General features: G+C 43.2%; 1 protein-coding gene across 1 annotated transcript in view; it reads left to right on the plus strand.

Moving 5' to 3' along the window:
* The window catches only part of FNTB (farnesyltransferase, CAAX box, subunit beta), a 77344-nt gene that overhangs the window by 49519 nt on the left and 10016 nt on the right, over positions 1–17809 (plus strand). Inside the window, exons 7-9 of the mRNA XM_035260732.2 lie at positions 206–292; positions 7815–7944; positions 11262–11394. Of these exons, the coding sequence (XP_035116623.1) occupies positions 206–292; positions 7815–7944; positions 11262–11394 (350 nt within the window). The remainder of the gene's footprint in view (positions 1–205; positions 293–7814; positions 7945–11261; positions 11395–17809) is intronic.

Raw genomic sequence — 17809 nt, forward strand, 5'->3', positions numbered from 1 at the left:
CTGAAGCCATGCCGTGAGCAACTCTATCCAAATAGAATGTCACACCTCTCAGTTGGAGACCCGGGAGGACTGACTGTGTGCCAGGAGTGAGGACAGGAGGTGATTACAGCTTACTAGGCAAGGCGAGCAGTTTGCCCTCGGAGTTCACTGAGCCTCATTAGCTCTTCTGTAGAGCTTAATGTGATTCCCATTTATGTCTTTCCAGAAGCGCATACTGTGCCGCCTCCGTAGCCTCTCTGACCAACATCATCACTCCAGACCTCTTCGAGGGCACTGCGGAATGGATAGCAAGGTGAGAGAAGCCAGGATTTCTCCTGGCCTCTTAGAGAGCAGACGGTCACGACTCTACTTCAGAAAAATAAAGAAAATGAAAAGGGACTTGGAAGGGAATACAAAAATCACAGGAGATACATTAGGTTTATCTAATGATTTTTTTTAAGTACTTAAAATGTCTTCCTTTTTCCAGTTTCTTTAATGCTATATTATATTTTAGACTGACAAAGATAAAAAAAAAAACCTTGGTAAACAATATTGGTGAGAGTAAATTGATTTAACCAGTTTTTAGAGCAATTTGACAATATATCAAAGGTGCCCTTTCGTAGGACCCAGTCATTCCACTCCTACAGAAACTCACACACACACAGGAGACAAGAGCACAGGACTTGTTTATACGAGCAAAAAGTGCTGCGCGAGGTGACTCACGCCTGTAATCCCAGCACCTTGGAAGGCCGAGGCAGGTGGATCACCTGAGATCTGGAGTTCAAGACCAGCCTGACCAACATGGAGAAACCCCATCTCTACTAAAAATACAAAAATTAGCCAGGCATGTGGTGCATGCCTGTAATCCCAGCTACTCAGGAGGCTGAGGCAGGAGAATTGCTTCAACTCAGGAGGCAGAGGTTGTGCTAAGCCAAGATCGTGAATTGCATTCCAGCCTGGGCATCAAGAGTGAAACTCCATCTCAAAAAAAAAAAAAAAAGAAAGAAAGAAAAAAAAGAAAGCAAAAAGCTAGAAACAGATTCAGTGCTTATAAGCACGAGATGTGTAAGTGTGGTATAGTTGCATCAGCGTGTAATGTAGCAGTCAAAATGAATGAACTAGAGTTACGTGGATCAATATGGGAAAATCTCTATGTTGAGTTAAAAGAATGAAAAGAAGATACAAAGAAAACCCCAAAACCATACAGATTGCACATTTACTTAAAATTTGAAACATGCAAGAAAATTCTGTATTGTTTCTGAGAAGAATCATGTGGTAATAATATAGAAACATACATAGGAAAGATGAAACACCAAATTTAGCATGGTGATTCCTGCTGTGGGGAGAGCAAAGGAAATGAGATAAGTCTACACAAGAGACTTCAGCTGTAATAGTTAATGAAGACCTGAAGTGTATATGATTAATTCTAAGCTAGGTATTAGATACATGTATGTTCTATATTTTATTTGCTATACTTTCCTGGATTAAATATTTCATAATTTTAAAAAGTAAAAGGTATATGAGAAACATATTATGATGGAATGATAACCAAGCTGAGATACTGTTTTAGTTAAAAAAATTTTATTTTTATCAAAATAGTTATGTATTACCATGTAAATATAATTTACAGTGATCTCAGATGATATGTTGAAATCATATTTGCTTTTTTGTGTAACTTTCAATGCCCTGGAGTTAATGGATATCATGAATATACTTATCATGAATTCCTTCCCAAATTCTCTGTCAGAGCTATAAAAAATTACTCTAAACACAGTCAAACCCTTCGGGTAACCTGTCTCTGTGTGTGCGTGCGTTTTGAGTCGCCCTCCTGGAGCCCTCTGCCCTCCTGCTTCGGTCTGGACAGATTGCTCTCAGCTTGCTGCACGGCAGGCATCCCGAAGCTTCCTTTCAGCATGAAATTCACTTCACTTCTCTCTTTGTTGAAGTCGCTGTCCTCTTTTCTTGGTTTTCTTATTTTCATGAAGCGTGTACTTCAACAGATCCCAAAAAAGGGTACCTTGGAGATGCATTTTTAAGATCTTTTGTGTTATCTGTGTTCTAGTCTCACGCTTGATTATTTGGTTAGAGATTTTTAAATTGGAAATGTTATAAACTGTATTCTTTCTGAGTTTTGTAAGCATTGCTTTGTTATCTTATAGGTTCCAATGTCATTGTTAATAAGGCTGATAATAATAGTAACCAGTGTTTATTGAGGACTGTTACCCTCTCGTCAGGTAGCTATAGTTGACAGCTGGAGAGTAGGCACTGCCTGTGTTTGGTTCTCATTTATATTTTGTGTTTCTCAACTGAGATTTTCCATCTTTTTATTCTTTATGAGTGTATTTTTCTTCACTTTGCTGTGGTAAGTATGTAATTATAATGTCTGCTTTAAATTGCTTGTCTGGGAATTTCCACATCTGTGTGTCCTGAGTTGGCATGTCAGCTCCATGAGCATTCCTGTGCCGAGTGACATTGTGAAATGATGGTGGAGGTGTCATATAACAGAACAGTATGGATTCTGTTGGGTTGCTCTGAATGGTGTTGGTGTTTTCAGTTTAGCAGGCAATCAGCTTGGCCAGACTCAAGCTGCAAACAGCCCCTCCTGCAGTGACTCAGAGCTCAGTTCTTGCTTAGAAGTTGCTTTGTTTCCCCAGCACGTGTGTGGAAACTTGAACTGAGTTTAAACGCAGAATTTGGGATTTTTCTTCTTTGACTTTTCTGTTTCTGGATTCCTCTGCAGTTTCTGGCAGCCTTCGTCTTCCTGCCAGAAGGATGGTTGGCTTCCCATTAGAGGGTTGGCTGCCTGCCCCAGACCCCTGACCCCTGGCCTGCTGCTGCCACCCTGGGCTACAGCTGCCATCCTGAGGGCAAACCAGACAGAAAAAGTTGTGGGGGAAGGGAGGGACTAACTGTGTGTTGTTCTCTGTTCCAAGTTTCAAACTCCCCCAAAATCTGCCTGCCCTTTTTCAGTCAGCTGAGCCCTGGAAGCTGTTTTTTGTATTTTGTTTAGTGTACAGCTGTCATTTGCAGGAGAGTTGATTGGTTAGGCACTGACTAGACACGGAACTCTGACAGCCTGGCTTTGAAGCCCACTTTTGCCCTTGCTCTGCTCTTCTCTCTTCTTCTCCTTTCTTTCTTCCTCTTTCTCTCTTTTTTGAGACAGAGTCTTACTCTTTTGCACAGGCTGTAGTGTAGTGGTGTGATCACAGCTCGATACAGCCACCACGTCCCGGGCACAGGCAGTCCTCCCATCTCAGCTTTCCAAGTAGCTGGGACAACAGGCGCATGCCACCATAACTGATTAATGTTTAGAAAAATTTTTTGTAGAGATGGGATCTGTCTGTGTTGCCCAGGTGGGGCTTGAATTCCTGGGCACAGGCCATCCACCCACCTTGACCTCCCAAAGTGCAAGAATTACAGGCATCAGCCACTGCGCCTGCCTTTTTTTTCTTTTTTTTTTTGAGACAGGGTCTTGCTCTGTTGCCCAGGCTGGATTACAGTGATACGATCATGGCTCACTGCAGCCTTGACCTCCTGGGCTCAAGCAGTCTTCCCACCTCAGCCTCCTGAGTAGCAGAGACCACAGGTGTACACCATGACACCTAGCTAATTAACATTTCTTATAAAGACAGAGTCAAACTGTGTTGCCAGGGCTGGTCTTAAACTCCTGGTTTCAAGCAGTCTTCCTGCCTCAGTCTCCCAAAGTGCTGGAATCACAGGTGTGAGCCACCATGGCCAGCCTGCCATTTCTAATTAACTCGTGCTTGGGCAAGTTATTGCACTGCTCTGTGTCATAGTTTCCTTATGTGTCAAGTGGTGGGATACTGAATTTTATTAATTTAATTTATTTGTTTTTTGAAACAGGGTCTCACTTTGTCACCCAGGCTGGGGTGCAGTGGTATGATCTTGGCTTACTGCAGCCTTGACCTCCTGGGTTCAAACAATCCTCTTGCCTCAGCTTTCCAAGTAGCCAGGACTACAGACGCATGCCACTGCACCTGGCTAATTTTTGTGTTTTTAGTAAAGACGAGGTTTCTCCATGTTGCCCAGGCTGGTCTTAAACCCCTGAGCTCAAGCAATCCTCCCAAAGTGCTGGGATTATAGATGTAAGCCACCACACCTAGCTTTTAAATTTTATATTAAGCTGAAATACAAAGAAATCAAGTGGATTCCATTGTGCTGTACTGCCTGCCAGTGCCATTGAGATTCCTAATTCTCTTTATGTTTTTTTTCATCTGTCTCTTTCTCTATCCCCATCCTGCCCTCCTTTAAGGCTTACTCTTTTTTTTTTTTTTTTTTTTTTTAATTTTTGAGAGGGAGTCTTGCTCTGTCACCCAGCCTGGAGTGCACTGGCATAATCTCAGCTCACTGCAACCTCAGGTGCCTGCCACCATGCCCAGCTATTTTTTGTATTTTTACTAGAGATGGGGTTTCACTGTGTTGGTCAGGCTGGTCTCAAATTCCTGACCTCAAGTGATCTGCCCTCCTCTGCTTCCCAAAGTACTCGGTTTTACAGACATGAGCCACTGTGCCCAGCCTGGAATCTTTGTCCTTGTTTGGAAACTTGATGATGAATCTTGATGTGGATTATTTTTCATTCATTGTGCTGGGCACTCAATTTGGAAGTACATATGCTTTAGTACCAAGAAACTTCATTATAGTATTTCTTTGTAATTCTCTTGCATTTTCTGTGTTTGCTTTTTTGTTTGGTTGGTTTTTTTTTTGTTTTTTTTTTTTTTTTTAGTCTTGCTGTTGTTGCCCGAGCTGGAGTGCAGTGGCACAATCCTGGCTCACTGCAACCTCTGCCTCCCAGGTTCCAGCAATTCTCCTGCCTCAGCCTCCTGAGTAGCTGAGATTACAAGCTCCCACCACCATGCCTGGCTAATTTTTGTATTCATAGTAGAGATGGGGTTTCACCATGTTGGCTAGGCTGGTCTTGAACTCCTGACCTCAGACCCCAGGTGATCTGCCTACCTCAGCCTCCCAAAGTGCTGGGATTACAGGCATGAGCCACCACTCATGCATCCATTTTTTTTTTTCTTTTGGGACAGGGTCTCACTGTGTCTCCCAGGTTGCAGTGCATTCATGCTATCATGGCTCACTGCAGCCTTGACCTTCCAGGCTCAAATGATCATCCCACCTCAGCCTCCTGAGTAGTTGTGACTATAGACATCTACCACCATGCCCAGCTAATTTTATAAACTTTTGTAGAGACAAGGCCTTACCACATTGCCCAGGTTGGTCTCAAACTCCTGGGCTATAAACTCTCTTTGGTAGAGACAAGGCCTTACCATGTTGCCCAGGTTGGTCTCAAACTCCTGGGCTCAATCCTCCCGCTGTGGCTTCCTGAAGTCCTGGGATTACAGGTGTGAGCCACGATGCCCAGCCTCTTAGGATTGATTGGGACGGAGCCTTGCTAGTAGAGACGGGGTTTCACCATGTTGATCAGGCTAGTCTCAAACTCCTGACCTCAAATGATCCTCCTGCCTTGACCTCCCAAAGTGCTGGGATTACAGGCATGAGCCACAGCACCTAGCCAGAATATGACATCCCATTAGCACATTTGATTGACTGACTTTTAAAAATAATTTGTTGCCTGGTTTCCATCTCTTAATCCTTCTTCTTGTATTTTGAGAGATGCTCTTACTATTTCACTTCTAATCCTCTTGTTTTTATTGGTGTAATCCTATTTTTGGTTTTCCAGAGCTCAGTTTTACTCCCTGACTGCTTTTTTATATACTTGTTCTTTTCTGGAGATATTTTATCCTTTCAGGAGTCTTACTTCATATAATATTTTATGCAAGATACAACTTTAAAAGGTTTTCTTCTGTTTTCTGTCTTATTTTCTTCCATTTATTTTTGTTTTGGTCTCCTTCTCTTTCATAGGAGAGACTGTTGTCAAATGTCTGGTACTCTACAGCTGTCTGTTCATGTTTAAGGGACCAGCAGTGAAAAGCTGCTTGGGAGCTCTGTGTGAGGGTCATCAGGATCAAGCCATTCGTTGGGGAATTCACAAAGCAGTATCTGTAGGCTCTTTCCCTTGGGCTTATCAGTTCCCTCAGAGAGGAATCTTCTCTATTCCGGCTTGGAGTATGAAACTGGCAGCCTTGTGTGGAATACACAAAGGGAATGCGGCTAGGGGTATCATATTGAGATTGCTGACTCTCAATCCCATTTGCTACAGTCCTCCTTCCTCCTCTTAGCTTGTTGGAGAATCTGTAATTCAGATCCTTTTGATTAAACCTCAGAAACTTCCCATCTTCTGCTGGCTTTGAATAGGGGACTTAAAGGTCTGATTCTTATATAGGTTTGCAACCAACCAACTTGGTTCAGATGCATTTCACTTTGCAGAGGTACCCTGTCTCTTTAATCTTGGAACCTTTTATTAGAGCAGATCACCTTGCTTTTTTTTTTTTGAGATGGAATTTCGCTCTTGTTACCCAGGCTGGAGTGCAATGGCGTGATCTCGGCTCACTGCAACCTCCACCTCCTGGGTTCAGGCAATTCTCCTGCCTCAGCCTCCTGAGTAGCTGGGATTACAGGCACAGGCCACCATGCCCAGCTAATTTTTTGTATTTTTAGTAGAGACGGGGTTTCACCATGTTGACCAGGATGGACTCGATCTCTTGACCTCTTGATCCACCCGCCTCTGCCTCCCAAAGTGCTGGGATTATAGGCTTGAGCCACCGTGCCTGGCCGATCACCTTGCTTTTTGCTGCCCCTCTCTCACACCTACCGTTTGGCTAGGGAAGGTTTCTCTATTCTGCTAAGTCAGTTATTTCTTACCCTTCTTGTGTTAGTCCATTTTGTATCACTGTAAAGGAATACCTGAGGCTGGGTAACTTATAAAGAATAGAGATTTATTTGGCTCATGGTTCTGCCATCGCCACCTGGCCTAATTATAATTTTTAAAAAATTATTTTTGAATAGTATAAAGATTCATTATAAAAACTTTTTGAAGAAAAAGTAGAACAAAAAGGAAAAATATTGATTGCCAGTAGACTTGTTCTCAAAGATCACCAGAGGCCAGGTGCAGTGGCTCATGCCTGTAATCCCAGCATTCTGGGACACTGAGGTGGGAGGATTTCTTGAGACCAAAGTTCAAGACCAGTCTGGGTAACATGGCAAAGCTCCATCTCTACAAAAAATACAAAAACTTGGCTGGGTATGGTGGCACGCACCCATACTTCCAGCTACTTGGGAGGCTGATGTGAGAGGATTACCTGAGTTCAGGAAATCAGTTGAGGCTGCAGTGAGCCGTGATCTGTAGTCAGCCTGGGTAACTGAGTTTAGACCCTGTTTAAAAAATAAAAGATCAACAGAATTAGCAATCACTTTTCAATTTTATTTTAACTTGATGGTTATCACCCTGTATATATATGATTTTATAACTTTTTCCCAAAGAGTAATACTTTGAATTACTGTTTCTTACACAAGTAGGCTGTTTCTGAGTGTCTGGGTTTTTAACATTTTATAGTTTTTATTGTACTTATTTTTTTAGAGACCTAGTCTCGCTTGTTCACCCAGGCTGGAGCACAATGGCGTGATCATAGCTCACTGCAGCCGTGGACTCCTGACCTCAAGTGATCTTCTTGCCTTAGTCTCCTGAGCAGCTGGGATTACACATGGGAGCCGCCAGGCCCAACTTCTTTTTTTTTTTTTTTGAGAAGACATTTCCAAAAGTTAATTAGTTGGCATCTTTTTTTTTTCATTCATAGTTGTGATGGCTCACACCTTAATCTGAGTGAACTCTTTCTCTGCCACCTAGGATGGTCCTGGACTTGTGTATGTCCACTCACCCGCCACTCAATCTGCTTTTCTCAATCTCTTCTTAGGTGTCAGAACTGGGAAGGCGGCATTGGTGGGGTACCAGGGATGGAAGCGCACGGTGGCTATACCTTCTGTGGCCTGGCTGCGCTGGTAATCCTCAAGAAGGAACGTTCCTTGAACTTGAAGAGCTTATTAGTAAGTGTCTTTTGAGCCATCCTCCCCCTAGGCCCCAGGTCATTGTGATGTGATTGTACTCAGACACGCAGGCTTCAGGAGAGCTTGGCTATGGGAAGGGCTAACAGAGTTAGCTCTGTTCCAATACAGAGGAAGGAGTGAACAGCTGCTCTGTCTTGGCTCCCCTTTCTGCCTTTCTGTCTTCCTGCTTAGAACTTTTAATAGTGTGTAGACTACATAGACTGTGTCCTGCAGACATCTGGTGTGAGCAGAGTACCTTCCTTATACTTCAGTTTTGTAGAATTAGAGGTTATTGTACGTTATAGAAAGAATCTCCTAAGAGGAAAAGTTATAAGAAGAGCTTTGCAGCATTTTGAAACCAAACTTTTATTGCCTGCTGCACTATATAAACATTTAGTACTGAAATTTAATGAGTTGTCTAGGCAGAGCTGGCTAATTGCATTGAGAAGGCAGCTCAAGCATTTATATCTGGACCCCAAGCTCCTGGCCAATATTCAGAAGCTCAGAAAGCAGTCAGCTTCAGGGAGTCACTAGATTATAGTTAAATGATGAGTGGGTGCACAGACACACCTCCACAGCCACCAAGGAGAAGGCATTCCCTGTCATGTCATTTGGGGAGCATGTACTCCCTGACCATGATTTCAAAGCAAACCAGCTGCAAGTGACATGCAGCGCCTCTCCCTGAGTTCAGATGCCAGGCTTCTGTTGTGCGGCTCATCGTGAGCTTCCTGGAGAGTTTCTGTTGTACTCTGTAGAGATGTAAGCCGCAGTGTCTTGCCTCCACCTTCAGAAAGCCTCCCCCAGCATAGTCTTTTTAAAGATTCATGAAAGCTTGAAGGCTTATGCTGAAACGGCCAACTTTGTGTGCTGAACTTGAGAGTTTCTCAGATGTTTTAAAATCTGATCACCAGTAAGAGATGAAATGAAAAAGTGCCATATATATCCCAGGCAGAAATCAGGAATGTGATTAGGGAGTCGTCAGTTATGATGCCAGTGTTCTAGATTTGAACCCTGTCCCTACTGCTTCTGAGATGTGGGACCTTGGCCAAATTGTCTAATCTCTTTTAGCTTGATATTTTTTTATTTTATAAGGTAGGGACAACAATCCTTTTTTTTTTTTTTTGAAACAGAGTTTCGCTCTTGTTACCCAGGCTGGAGTGCAATGGCGCCATATCAGCTCACTGCAACCTCCACCTCCTGGGTTCAGGCAATTCTCCTGCCTCAGCCTCCTGAGTAGCTGGGACTACAGGCATGCACCACCATGCCCAGCTAATTTTTTGTATTTTTATTAGAGACGGGGTTTCACCATGTTGACCAGGATGGTCTCGATCTCTTGACCTCGTGATCCACCCACTGTGGCCTCCCAAAGTGCTGGGATTACAGGCGTGAGCCACCGTGCCCAGCCTTCAATCCTTATTTTTTGAAGGTTAAAGGAAAGAACATTTATAAACAGCCTGGCACATAGTAGGTGCTTAATAAATGTTAGTGTCCCTCTAATCCAGAGTAATAATCTTTTTGGCACAAGGGAGACAGTTTTTGTGGGAGACACTTTTTCCGTGGACCTGGGGTTGGGGGATGGAATGGGGCTGATGGTTTTGAGATGATTCAAGTACACTACATTTATTGTGTACTTTATTTTTATTATTATTACATTGTAATATATAATGAAGTAATTTTACAACTCACTATAATGTAGAATCAGTGGGAGCCCTGAGCTTGTTTTCCTTCAACTAGACGATCCCATTTGGGGGTGATGGGAGACAGTGACAGATCGTCAGGCATTAGACTCATATAGAACATGCACCCCAGATGCCTGGCACACAGTTCACAATAGGGTTTGCGTTCCTCTGAGAATCTAATGCTACCGCTGATCTGTCAGGAGGTGGAGCTCAGGCAGTAATGTGAGCAGTGAGGAGCAGCTGTAAATGCAGATGAAGTTTCTTTGGCTCACCTACCACTCACCTTCTGCTGTACAGCCTGGTGTGGCCTGGGGGTTAGGGACCCCAAACTACTTCCATTCGCTTTGGGAGAAGTAGGACCCGTATCTGAAGTATGAATTCTTATAGCCCAAGGAAACAGAACAAATCCATGGGCTTGGGCCCTGGAAAAAATAAACTAGTCTGCTTAAAAACATTTCAGCCCTGCGTTAAGTAGAAATGAAGAATGGACTTCCTGCTGCAGCGCCTGCTTTCTCTTTACCTGACTAATGTTTAGTCCACTTCCATTACCTGCTGGAAGCACTGCTTCATTTAAGACCAACCAAGGATATCTTAAGTACCTGAATCTGCAGTGCAGTGTTTTATGTCTCTTTTAAGAATTTGTGACTGTGACTCTCTATGGGCAGGTGTTGCCTTGAACACGGATATAATCTAAACTACAGCTTTTAGGGGAGGGCTGGCCCCCACTTCCATCAAGGGTCCCAGTGGCTTCTTTCCGGAACTTTACCTAGTAAGACTCTAGATACAGGGAATGCCCTACCCTGTGCCCTTTCAGCTCAGTGAGGCAGCTCTGTAAGTCTGTGGCTGGAATGGTCTAGGTGGGCTAGGGAGGGAAATGGAAATGTCGTATCTGCTCAGCCAGTTGGTTCTGCTTATTCCCAGGGACCAAGCCCATGACTATCTTGATCTAGTAGAGTGTGTTTAGAAAACTTGTAGATAAGCAAGGAATGGTGGTATCGTGTGTGACCACTGAGTGACATCAAGACGTATTTTACATCTTCACAGTAAAGGATTTTCTTATATCAGCCACAGATGGACAGAGTTGTCATTTGGTAATCAGAATGGATGGTGTCTGCTTTTAGGCCTGCTGGTGACTTGCTAAGAGACCTTGGGTCAATTTCCCCAGGTGCCAAGTAAAAGTGAGAAGCCCCTTGAGATCATATGATGACATGTAGCACAAAATTTCATTTATCTGCTTTTAATAAACTTCCCTGAGGAGGGAAGTAATAAGAAATGAGTCACTGGTAGTCTTGCCTCAAATTTCCAACTTAAGCCATGTTTATTCAGAGACTTTGAAGATCTCCTTACAAACCAGCTTGGCCTCTTTATCCTCTCAGCACTGGCACTGCTTTGGAACCCAGGAAAAGGTAGTTGTCTGCTAGACATTGAGCAGAGATCAGGGCTGGATGCCTCCAGGATTGGCTTAAATGCTTCACTCTCTGTCTGTGGCAGTGAGGGGAGGAAAAGGAAGGAAACTGGAGTGCCAAGCAGCCACGAGATGGGAAACCCTCCATCCACAGATTGATTACTGGAGATCCTGTTGGGCTGGATTTTGTCTCTTTTAGGCTACAACTGCCTTTCCCATCTGTGTCTCCTCAGCAATGGGTGACAAGCCGGCAGATGCGATTTGAAGGAGGATTTCAGGGCCGCTGCAACAAGCTGGTGGATGGCTGCTATTCCTTCTGGCAGGCAGGGCTCCTGCCCCTGCTCCACCGTGCACTGCACGCCCAAGGTGAGCCCGGGGAGCGGTTTGCTGGGGCTAGATGATTGCCTTCCACTACTCACAAGGTCTGGAAGCCCAGCATGCTTTTTTAGAGGTGTTGAAATGAGCTCTGTCTCTCCTGGATTTTGAGTGCCCTGTGTGGAACCTCATGCCACGGGGCATGCGAATGCAGAGTACAATTTGGTTTCATTGGTTTAGTGTCATTCTTTGCTTCTTCAAATTGGCTATGACAGAATGAGCTCCCTTGAAATTGCTACGGGGAGCAGGGAGGAAGTGGGTGCTGCTTCTGTGTTATCTGGAAGGAGCAGCCCACTCCTGTCCTGGGCTCTTTGGTGACTGCCATCTCCTCTGAGTTCAAGGCAGAGCTGAAAACCCACGGTGTTGCAACAGTCACTGTCGCAACGGCAACAGGAAAGGCAATTGCCTAAAGGGGTAAAGAACCAGAACCCATGGAGAAAAAACTCACCGTGTCTGGCTGCAGAGTTGTCACCGTTAGAAATGTTTTATGTTACATTCATTGAACAAGCCTAATGTGAGTTTGTTCCACCTGCACCATTGGAGTAGAAAAATCCACATTCATTTCTGTGGGGTCTCAAATGGGAATGCAAAACCAAAGTAGTTAGCAAGCAAAAACTCAGGAACATTTTCTCCTTTTCTCTTGAAACCTCAGTCTGCCTGCTAACTCCTGCACCATCTTTCTCATTTACTTGATGTGAGAGCAGGTGTCTCTGAGTAGACCAGTGGGAGAGGGGGCGTCTTGGGGCCCTGCTGGTTGCTGATCTGTTTTTGGAGTAAGATCCCTGAGTCCAGAGAGAAGCTGTTCTTTGGGCTTAGTTGGATAATGTAACTGTCCAAATATAAAAGATGAGATTCTTTTCTGTCCCTCCTCACACTTTTTCTCCTTGTTTAACTGTTTCTGAGCCCCACTTTTTTTTTTTTTCCCCAAGATGGAGTCTTGCTCTGTTGCCCAGGCTGGAGTGCAGTGATGTGATTTCAACTCACCATAACCTCTGCCTCCCAAGTTCAAGCAATTCTCCTGCCTCAGCCTCCTCAGTAGCTGGGACTACAGGCATGCTCCACCACGCCTGGCTAATTTTTGTATTTTTATTAGAGACAGGGTTTCACCATGTTGGCCAGGCTGGTCTCAAACTCCTGACCTCAGGTGATCTGCCCACTTCGGCCTCCCAAAGTGCTGGGATTATAGGCGTAAGCCACCACCCCGAGCCCTGAGCCCCATTCTTGAGCTTCTTAATTTCCTTTGAGTTGTTGAGTTGTGACCATTTCTGACACTGGATTAAGGTAACAGAGTCCCCGCCCCATTTTCCCGGCCTGGGCCCACTGGGCTTTAAGTGTTAGTATTAAGGTGTATAAGGCACTCAAGTGCTCTGTCAGCAAGTGCGGTAACTCTGGAGGCTGCATAGTCTCTGCCTTGACCATTAGTAGGGAAGTCGGGAATTCCCCAAGCCCAGTATTTCTAAGTTAGAAAAAACTTGGGGTCACGGTGATCTCACGGTGAAAACTGGTGAGGTCAACCCCTGGTAAAACTGCCAGTCTTTTACAAACCTGTCCCTGGCATGGATAAGCTGCAGTAATTCTGCAATCCCAGGGAAATCTGGAGAGAGCTCTAACAGGAGTACCAGCTGCCAGAGTCTTCCAGGGGGGCTGCTGGTTAACATTTTGTTTATTGTAGTACATGTTCTAGAGGGCTTGATGGCATTCCATGCTTTGTCTGCGGAAAAGACTGCCCGTGAGTCTTGGTGTTTCCAGCTTTTTTCATTGTCTGGGAGAAGGCCTGTGTTGTCTGAGGTTCTCCTCCTCCTCAGACACAGGGCATCTCTTGAACTTGGAAAGGCGTCTGGAAAGAAGGGAAGTGTATTGAGAGGAGGGCAAAATACTGACCTTGGGAGTCAAAAGGGGATGCAGTGTAGAAAGATAGTCACAATATATACTGGTCATATCAAAGCAGTATGTGTGTAATCCCGTTTTTAGTGAAGAGTTGACTCCAAAAAATTCATAGAAAGTATCTAGGATGTGAAATTACAGGTGGTGTTTGTGTCTTCTCTTGTTTGTATTTTCTAATCTAGAAAGATTAGAAAAAGTATGTATTTCTTGCATAAAGGCAACAAAAGTTACTTTATAAAAACAGGGAAATTCTACAAACAACAGCAGGGTGGGGGAAATATCTGTGACAAGTGATGAATGGCTAGTTTTTTAATTCGAAAAAAATCATACAAATCAGTAACGAATGGATGGACAACCCAAGTGAAAAACAGGCAAAGGATCTGAAGAAAGAAGTCCCCGAGAAAGAAATGTTCTTACTTTTTCTACTACAACTGCTGCTATTACTGGTAGCGGAGATATCTCAAGTGCTCACTGTATGCCAGGGGCTGTACTGAGCTTTTGACCTGTATTTTTTCATTTGATTCTCAAAACAACCCTATGAAATAGGTTCCATTATTTACAGATGAGGAAACAAAGTGCAATGAGGCTAAGTGACCTGCTTTATAATACCTGATTGGCACTCCCAGAGGTTAGTATGTGGTTGTGTGAATCCAGACTAGCTGGCAGGAGAATGCTGCCCTGCTCATAACTACAGAAGGTGGCCATTAATCCAATGAAAAGTTGCTCAGCTCACTTGTAGTTAAAGAAATGCTAATCAAAAGAGTGGCACCATTTGTTTTTCTTACCGGATTGGCAGAGATTAAAATACTTGATACCCTATGGTGAGGAAGAGTGAGAAAATAGGTCCTTTGTTACTGTTAGTGGGGAATGTAAAAAGGTAAATCATTTTTTTGGAGGGCAGTTTGGAGACATCTGTTTAAATTATAAGGGTGCTTACCCTTTGAACACAGTGAGTGCGCTGTCAGGAATTTACCTGCAGAGATATTAGCAAAGGATGTATATCGAATTGGAGTTTTAATAGCAGCCTAAATGCCCATCAAAAGGTTAAAGGTTAAATTATAAAAATCTCTCCAGACAGTAGCTGCATACCATAGGCTGGTATGGAAAGCTCTCCGAGATACAACATGAAGCATAAGGAGGGGGGGCCTGGAAGAGCCCCTGGGCACACAGGCTGGGATGTACACAGCTTTTCCTAGAAGCCTACCCAAAACCCCTTTAACAATGGGTGCCTTTGGGAGATGAGTAGGAGACAGAGGGAGGGACACTTAACTTTTTAGATTTTTTTTTTTGAGATGGAGTTTCACTCTGTCCCCCAGGCTGGAGTGCAGTGGCATGATCTCGGCTCAGTGCAACTTCCGCCTCCTGGGTTCAATCAATTCTCATGCCTCAACCTCCTGAGTAGCTGGGATTACAGGCATGCGCCACCACACCTAGTTAATCTTTTCTATTTTTAGTAGAGATAGCGTTTCACCATGTTGGCCAGGCTGGTCTTGAACTCCTGGCCTCAAGTGATCCACTTGCCTTGGCCAGACTACGTGCTGGGATTACAGGCATGAGCCACTGTGCCCAGCCAACTTTTTAGATTTTGTGTCCTTCTGTATTATACTGTGCCCTTTTTAAGAAACCATGTGCATTACTAATTTTATTTTGGTAAATGCACAAATACATTTTTTAAAAGGCATTGATCATATTGCTAACTCAAAAGCAAACAGAAGGCTCTACATAGTGCAGCATGTGGGTCTAGGCCATGCTCTGACCTGACAAGTGACCCATCAGTGGCTCCATGCCAATGACTACCTTCCATGTGTAGATGACAGTATTTGAGTAGAAGAAGGAAGTATTATTAATAGCTTAAAGCGCTGGGCATAATGGTTCACACTTGTATTCCCAGCACTTTGGGAGGCCAAGGTAGGAGGACCTCTTGAGCACAGGAGATCAAGACCAGCCTGGGCAATATAGTGAGAGCTTGTCTCTACAAAAAAAATTAAAAACAGTTAACCAGACATGATGGCATGTGCCTGTAGTCCTCCTAGCTACTCGGGAGGCTGAGGTGGAAGGATCCCTTGAGTCTGAGAGGCAGAGGCTTGCAGTAAGCTGAGATCACGCCACTACACTCCAGCCTGGGTGACAGAGGCAAGACTCTTGTCTCAACAAAGAAAAAAAAGGCTTAAAAATATCAAGTGCTGACTAAATCAGTAAGTTATTTTGTTTTTTGTTTTGTGGAGCAAAAGAAAGGAGCAGGCCTGTGAGTTTCTGTTTGGCTTGGTAGTTACTGGCTTCTTGTATGTTCTTTGGTACATACCCTGGACTTTTATTGCCCACCTGTGAAATTGAGCTACAGATGGCTGCACCTATCAGTTATGTTTTGGAACGACTTTTGATTTTTTTAGATAAAAGGAACCTTTGATATTAGCATGCGGACCTATAATTTCAGGAAGAGGTAGAAAGGATTTAAAAGGCCGGTTCCAGTGCACAGTTACCACCCTGTAATCATATCTGCTTTCATCTTGTTGTGATTATGTGTACTGGTGTCCAAATTCAGGATTTCTGGAAGCTCGTTGTAGAGATTTTGAACTTCGAGCTTCTAAGCTTCAATAATATAGGAAGTCACTGGAACAGTCTATAATCTTTTAAATAATAAACATAGCGTTTTCTTTTCAGATTCTAATTTTAGCCACATGTTATCATTTACCTTATAATCAGTCTTTTATTTGTTATAGGATATGACATAGATGTATATTTTGTACACATGTGTAATGCAGTTTCTAAAGTTTAATAAATATGCTTTTTAAGTAACAGCTTTGTTAAGGTATAATATACCATACAACTTATCTATTCAGTTGTGAACCATCATGAAAACAATTTTAGAACATTTTCATCACTCATCCCCCCAAAAATCCCCATACACATTAAATATTGTTTCAAAAAAATTTAAATATTTTTTTAAAAAGGAAATCACAAAGGAAAAATTAGTCTGATTATGTTAAGTATAAAACGTGTTTTATATTAAATTTTAAAATTAATTTTAAAAAGTTTTAAACTCACGTAACCAAAACAGAAGAGCAAAAAGGAGAAAATAGGTGCCACATATGATGTAGACAGAGGGCAAATACAGGACAAAGCTAGATTAAAAAATTGGCTGTTAGGTCTCAGAAGATATAGTCCAAACAGATATCATCATAAGGAAATGCAAAAATTAAACACAAGTTATGGAAAAATTTCCCCCCAGTTAGTAATCAGAGGCGTGCAAATCAGAATAAACTATCAGGTACAATTTCTTTTTACCATTTTAGTTGCTAAGAACTTTTAAAAAGTGACTAAAGCTGGCCAGGCACAGTAGCTCACGCCTGTAATCCCAGCACTTGGGAGGCCAAGGTGGGTAGATCACCTGAGGTCAGGAGTTTGAGACCAGCTTGACCAACATGGTAAAACCCTTCTCTACTAAAAATACAAAAAATTAGCCGGGCGTGGTGTCTCCTGCCTGTAATCCCAGCTACTCAGGAGGCTGAGGCAGGAGAATCACTTGAACTCGGGAGGTGGAGGTTGCAGTGAGCCGAGATCGCACCACAGCACTCCAGCCTGGGTGACAGAGCGAGATGGCCTCTCAACAGCAACAAAAAGTTGCTAATGCTGGAGGTGGCAGAGTAAAATTGTAAATTTTGCTGGCAGCTATAAAGTCTTTATTTTTAGTTTTAGTTCATTTATATATTTATTTTTGACTGTTTCTACAGAGCAGGGCTACTCCACAGGCAAGAGTAGCCCTATAGACTACTCTTAGTGCTAAGAATAGTCTATAAATTCTTAAAGCAGTTTATCCATATCTATTAATAGCTTTAAAAATGTTTATTCCCTTTAACCAAATAATTCCACTATGGTCAATCTATTTGAAGAAAATAATTCTAAGCATAGATAATATTCACAAAGATTTAGTGCAGCATTACTGACAATGGCAAGGAACTGGAAACAACCTTGGAAATAAGTAAAAGAAGGTAGAGTGAAGTCCCATCATGTGTGTATGTATCTTCTATACAGTCCACTGTGCTTACAGGTGAGGAAAAGAAAGGAAGGGGATTAAAATATTGTGAGTGTATCAAAGCATGTGGCCTGCAGCCAGCCTGAGATGGTAGACTGGATGCGTCTCCTTAGGTCGGGCTCAGTTTCCTGTGTCTCTTAATGGGTGTTTCTGGGTGAGTGTGACTCAGGGTTGAAGATGAGAGGCTTTTGTTCCTGGCCTTCAAATGTCAGCTGGCCACTGTCCCTCATCTAGTGCTCAACCTTGAAAACCCTTCCCCCATCTTTTTCTCTGTGTCTGTTTTTTAAAGAAATATAATAAATTATTATTTTCTGTTTGAAATCTTCAACAATTTGGGCTAGGCGCAGTGGCTCATGCCTATAATCCCAGCACTTTGGGAGGCCAAAGAGGGTGGATCACCTGAGGTCACGAGTTCGAGACCAGCCTGACCAACATAGTGAAACCCTGTCTCTACTAAAAATACAAAAATTAGCTGGGCATGGTGGCACA

The sequence above is a fragment of the Callithrix jacchus genome, chromosome 8 (genome assembly GCF_049354715.1).
Source record: "Callithrix jacchus isolate 240 chromosome 8, calJac240_pri, whole genome shotgun sequence".
NCBI classification, from domain to species: domain Eukaryota; kingdom Metazoa; phylum Chordata; class Mammalia; order Primates; family Cebidae; genus Callithrix; species Callithrix jacchus.